At 33.9% G+C, this 5,391-nt stretch overlaps 1 protein-coding gene across 1 annotated transcript; it reads left to right on the top strand.

Annotated features, from left to right (window-relative positions):
• Nucleotides 1-3,350: 3,350 nt before the first annotated feature.
• On the top strand, nt 3,351-4,287 carry LOC127278506 (uncharacterized). The gene is made up of 3 exons (XM_051300240.1): nt 3,351-3,749; nt 3,827-3,915; nt 4,046-4,287. Exons 1-3 carry the CDS (start codon nt 3,589-3,591, stop codon nt 4,285-4,287), a joined length of 492 nt encoding a protein of 163 aa, XP_051156197.1. The 5' UTR covers nt 3,351-3,588.
• The last annotated feature ends 1,104 nt before the right edge of the window (nt 4,288-5,391 follow it).

Below are 5,391 nucleotides of genomic sequence, written 5' to 3'. Positions count from 1 at the left end.
CCTGTACAATAATAATCTCTGAAATTTTTCCAAATATCGGAAGATTGATATCTGTGCCTCCTTTCGCATACAGGCAGACAAATAATCCGAGCGCATACTTTGCACCATTTTCTTTTACGCATTTGGTTTTAAAGACAATATCATTGTCGGAATATCCAAGATTTCTCAATTCTTGATTACTTAATGTTAACTCAACTCGAGTATTTTTACCTCCTTGACTTTTGATACTGTGAAGCTTTAAATCTCCAGCTCCCCACATAGCACTTTGAGCACTCTGGCATATTTTAATAAGAGTTTTAGGGGCGTTTTTAAAATTGTTTACGACCTGAGCTCGTTGTTTCATTGGACCGTGTTTTCGCTCAAAACCCATGCACCATTGCTTTAAAAGAGGACCAGAGAATTCGATACAATCCATATAATGCTTCATATGATGCATCTTATTTATAATGTTTTTCTCTGGAAATAATTCTTTAAACAGACTAACTAAATCTGTAATTAATGCTCGAAGATACGGCATTAAGCTTTTTGACAATTTTGGGGCGAAGATAATTTCCATAATTCGTAAAAGAATGAGAATCAAGTTCATGTGGTTTCTGTCTTCTTCATCCTGAACATGACCAGCTATTAGGAAAGGAAAAACGCGCAGGAGACACCACATTTGCATAGCCGTTTGATTTAAATTGTTTTCGTTCACGTTTCGAATTGAAGCCTCGTTGAAGTTGGCTGATGGTTTATTCTTTTTCTCCATTATTCCATAATTAAATGATGCTATCAAGTTGTTAAAACATTGAACGGTAAATCGATTGCGAACGAAAATGAAATAAAACAAAATAAGCTTTAAGATCATGGGTCCTACTCCAAGAAGAATGTCGTGCATGATATCAAAAGTTTTATTTCTCGAAATGTGGAAAAATTTAGAATGATTCAGCGGACAATCGCCTTGAACTCCAGTCTCAGTTTGAACGTTGCGGATAGCATTAATTGTAGGTCCAGCATTCATAAGCAAGTGGAGGTGATGGTTAAAAACGTATTGCGTTCTTTCTTGTACTGGTTCTAAATTTCCTGCTAATAAATCTCTCCTATGTATTAAACATTCTCTGCAAAATAGATTTGCTGCGGGACCAAGAAGTCCACTTACGTCATGAGCTGCCAACGTATCCGCGCAAAGATTACAAATGCTAGCTCGCAGAATGAATCCTTCACCATTTAAATCGATTTTTACTCCTTCGTCACTTTTTAAGTTTTTCAAGTCCTCTAAAAATCTTTCCAAAATACGGTTGTGACCATATTTCTTCGCGTCAAGTGCGTAATAGACGCACAACACGTGTTTGCTACCAAGTCGTGAATTGAGATGTTCAGGGATATTGTCTATAGTGTAGTACCATACACCGAGTTTATGTGGTCCTGTTTTTGATCCTACGACATTTACTATGTCTAAGTCATCATTATATAGTTTAATTCGCAAAGCGTGTTTATATTTTTGAAAAAATGGATGCTGCTTGAAAGTTTCACCATCAATAAAAGAACTTAAAATTCCTTCCTCTGAAGGTTTTTCAGCTAAAATGGCATCCTTAATTTCTTTATTCGATAAAACTGTAGATAAAACATTTATAATGGGGACATATTGATAAGTGTCATAAACCCTTTTGGGAACATATGTCCCACTTTCACTGTCCAAAACCTGATCAATGCGGGTGTTACGTTCCGAACTAGGCGTGGTTTTTAAATAAAAATGAATTTTATTTACTTGAAGGTAATAAGGCTGATTAATCAGGTTGGTAAAGCCTGATATTTATTTTCATGTAGGATCGTGGTCACTTGTCAAAACTACGGGTTTTGCGTTACAATAACAAGTCAAATATTCCCTTTTATAACATTTATTGATTTAATAATAATTATATAGTAATGATTAAACAATAATGATACAAGTTTACAATTCGTTTACTTACTTTTAGCAATGAAGTCGGATAAATCGATGATTATAGCTTAGTCGTTATAAATTGGTTTTGATTTGACTTGAAATAGTTCGTTTTGGTTGCACTTGTGTAACTTTAACGACTTAAATTGTTTTATAACTATTTAAAGAATTGCAATATTCTTTATTGTTATTTCTCGTCACTCGCACCTTTGACAGGAATGAATTATATAGCAGGTGTAAGAGAAGCAACATATACTAAATTGACAAATTTAGAAAACGAGATAATGCAGGATTTCTTTAGTATTTTTAGTTATAAATACGACAGTTATTTCTATTAAATTATTGATTCTAAGTGTTAATTTGCTTCTCTTGCACCTATTGGCTATCAGGAAAGAACTATGTTCTAAGTGAAAAGTCAAGTTAACTTGCACCTATTGGCTATCAGGAAAGAATACAATAATTAGGGCGAAAGTAAACTGAAGGGTCGCTCTACGATGTTAGAGATTGCACCGGAACTTTTGACAAGCTTTATGGAAAAAGCTCTTGTTTATATACTAGTCGATTATGCTAATTAGTGGGAGAATTGTCATATTATTGAGGAAGGGGTGATCTATAAATAGAATCACTTTCCTTATATGGTAATGATCTACATCGCATGTATGACATTGAATCTTCTTCTTTCTGAATTCTCTCTTTTATTTGCTGACAATGGGCTTTTGAAGATCATATTACACTTGGATCTTCACAACCTTCACATTTTTCACGCGTATAAACAAACAAGCTCGAACTTGCTTCACATTTTGCTTACATATATCCTATTTTTAGCTTTTCAACTTTCTGAACTTTTATGGTGAAAACGAATGTCATATCTCTTTTGAGATCGATTTCGTTTCCACACTCTATCCTATCAATATATACATAAATAAATACATTAAAATAAGACATATAGTTTAAGTATTGTAAAATTATCATAGAATTATATAAAATGTCTTATTTTAATGATAATTTTAAGGAAAATTAAGGAAAATTGTTACCGGGATGTAACAGTCTCCCCCCCTTAGATTTTTCATCGTCCCGATGAAATTAATTCCAGTTGTCGCAGATACATGATTATAAGACTGGAATTTTTGAAATTGAGACTATCTTTTAATAGTCCTTACGCTTACTGACCTACATTCATTGTGACATTGATATCCCTTGAGCTTATCTGTAGTAGCTATTATGATGACAAGAATGGTGAAATGACATCAAAATGAATCTACAATGTTGTGATGCGTGTTTGTGCATTCAAAGTGTTATGGCTATCTTCTTGAGGTAGGTATGAATTTCTTCTTTCGTGGTACAGTTAATGACCTCTTGTTTGTTGTGTGCGTGTATCATAATTGTTTAGATCAGCACTTTTCATCCCTTTAAGATGCAGGAGGTAAGAAGATCTTGTCAGTTTGCACGCAATTATCATGGAAAATCAGTCGTCGTCCAACAAAAGTGAGTGACTTCTTAAGTAGTGTTGTGTTAATTAATGTGATACATTTTGTCATAATAGTTCTTTTAATTTATTTCTCCCCTTTTATTTTCTTTTAGTGCCCGGAAAGGAATGCAAGTCAAATTTAGTGAACTTTTTCCTGACGCTGCAGGGCCTTGCGGCGTCCGTTTACTACTCCGTGGAGGAAATGGAGTTTTTGGAGGAGATGGCGCGGCCAGGTCGACCCAAAAAAGGGGTTATAAGGGACACAACAATTGACAAGAAGGTCAGATTGAGGCAGTTGAGAGGATTAAAGGAGGAAATAAAGGAAAACTCTGGGACAATGACATCGATGTTTAATTCCTTATTGTGAGTATTTTTTTTTGTCAATGTTATTATGGCATTTAATCTTTTCTCTCTTATATATATATATATTTTTTTTTTAGTCGACCAGCTCGTCCCATAGGCTGTTTTTGTGGCGAATGCGAAATTCCTCTTCCTCCGGCCAAAAGGGCGCGAGTTTCCATGGAAGTTGGTAAGCTCATTCTTCATTTTATATTATTACTTATATATATATATATATATATATTTTGTTTGTTTTTTTGTTTTTTTGATATTTTTAATTATAATATGTTTTGTTTACTATTTTTCCTTTTATGTTATAGACAAGGGAGAGGGACCAGGGCCATGGTATGGCTACAGGAAGGAGCTATGGAAACAATCGATCCACAACCTGGCCCTTCTTTCCAGCCACAAACCGGCCCATCTTGGCAACCTCAGCCAGGCCCGTCTCGACAATCTCAGCCCGACCAACTTTGGCAACCATGGACAGAATCCTCTTGGCAGCCACAATCTGGCCCAAAATTGGAACCTTGTCCTAGCCCATCTGCTGAGCCACATCCTATGATTCCAGAACCAGAGGAAGATCCATTAAAATTAGCCTTGTGTGTGAAACGTGTTTTTTATAATGTGTGTGTATTCGTAAACAATTATATTTAAGATTATTTTAAATTTAATTAATACAATATTTTAGATTTTGAGTGCGTTATGATAATTTTTATAAGAATAACCCTTTTTTTGTGTGTATTGTAGAGCAATTGAGTGAGTGTGTGTGTGTGCGTTATATTTAAGTTTATTTTTAATTTAATTAAAAAATATTTTTTTTTGAATGTGTGTATGTGTGTGTGGGTGAATTTACTTTGTAGTGTGAATGAGTGAATGTTTTAATAAAATTTTTTCATTTTTATAAAAATTTTGAAATTTTATTTCACCGTCCTTGTCTTTCTATTCTATCCCTTATATTTTTTAATCTTTTGATATATTGTTTAATAAAATTTTAATAAATGATAAGTTTTTGAATTTTAAATCTATCTAAAATAAATTTTTTTTTTAATAATTAAAGTAATTAATTTAATAATAATGCTAACAATTTGATTATTAATATATAAAAATTTTTTAATCGTAGATAGTTGTATGCGTAGAAATACATGCATACTCACATATACAAAGATATATACATACATACAGAATTGCTGTATTAATAATTTCACTATTTATAATTTTCAATATATAGTTTTAGGCATATAGAATTTTGAATAATATTATTAGGTGTTGGGTCCATCGATCTATCGATTAAATCGATGAATCCAACGCGAAACATTCGTTTTTAGTGTTAGGGAACTAGAATGCGCACGGAGGTAGGTTCCGCGAGTACGCTATGACAGCCATACACGGTGCGACAAGATGGCGAGTCTAGCTACTCGGCCGTCGCTTGGCATGAGAAGGAAGGCGTGGGACCCAGCGCGCGGGAGGCTAGCGGGAGGCGTGGGCCTTGCCACTCCTCCGCGCAACGAGTACCTTCCCCCATTCTCATGCTTGCCTGATACTCAAGGCTCAACTCGAAGCCTTTATTTTTGCTTTATTTATAATTGTTTATTAATTTAAAAATTTTATGTTAATATATTTCAATATGTTAGACTTAGTTTCATTATAATTGAAGCGTTTTATTTTT

This window comes from Leptopilina boulardi, unplaced genomic scaffold (assembly GCF_019393585.1).
Source record: "Leptopilina boulardi isolate dan_hultmark-lab unplaced genomic scaffold, ZJU_Lbou_2.1 LbouV2_204, whole genome shotgun sequence".
Lineage (NCBI taxonomy): Eukaryota > Metazoa > Arthropoda > Insecta > Hymenoptera > Figitidae > Leptopilina > Leptopilina boulardi.
The sequence above is the reverse complement of the archived record's forward strand: the minus strand, read 5'-3'. Positions and strand labels throughout refer to the sequence as shown.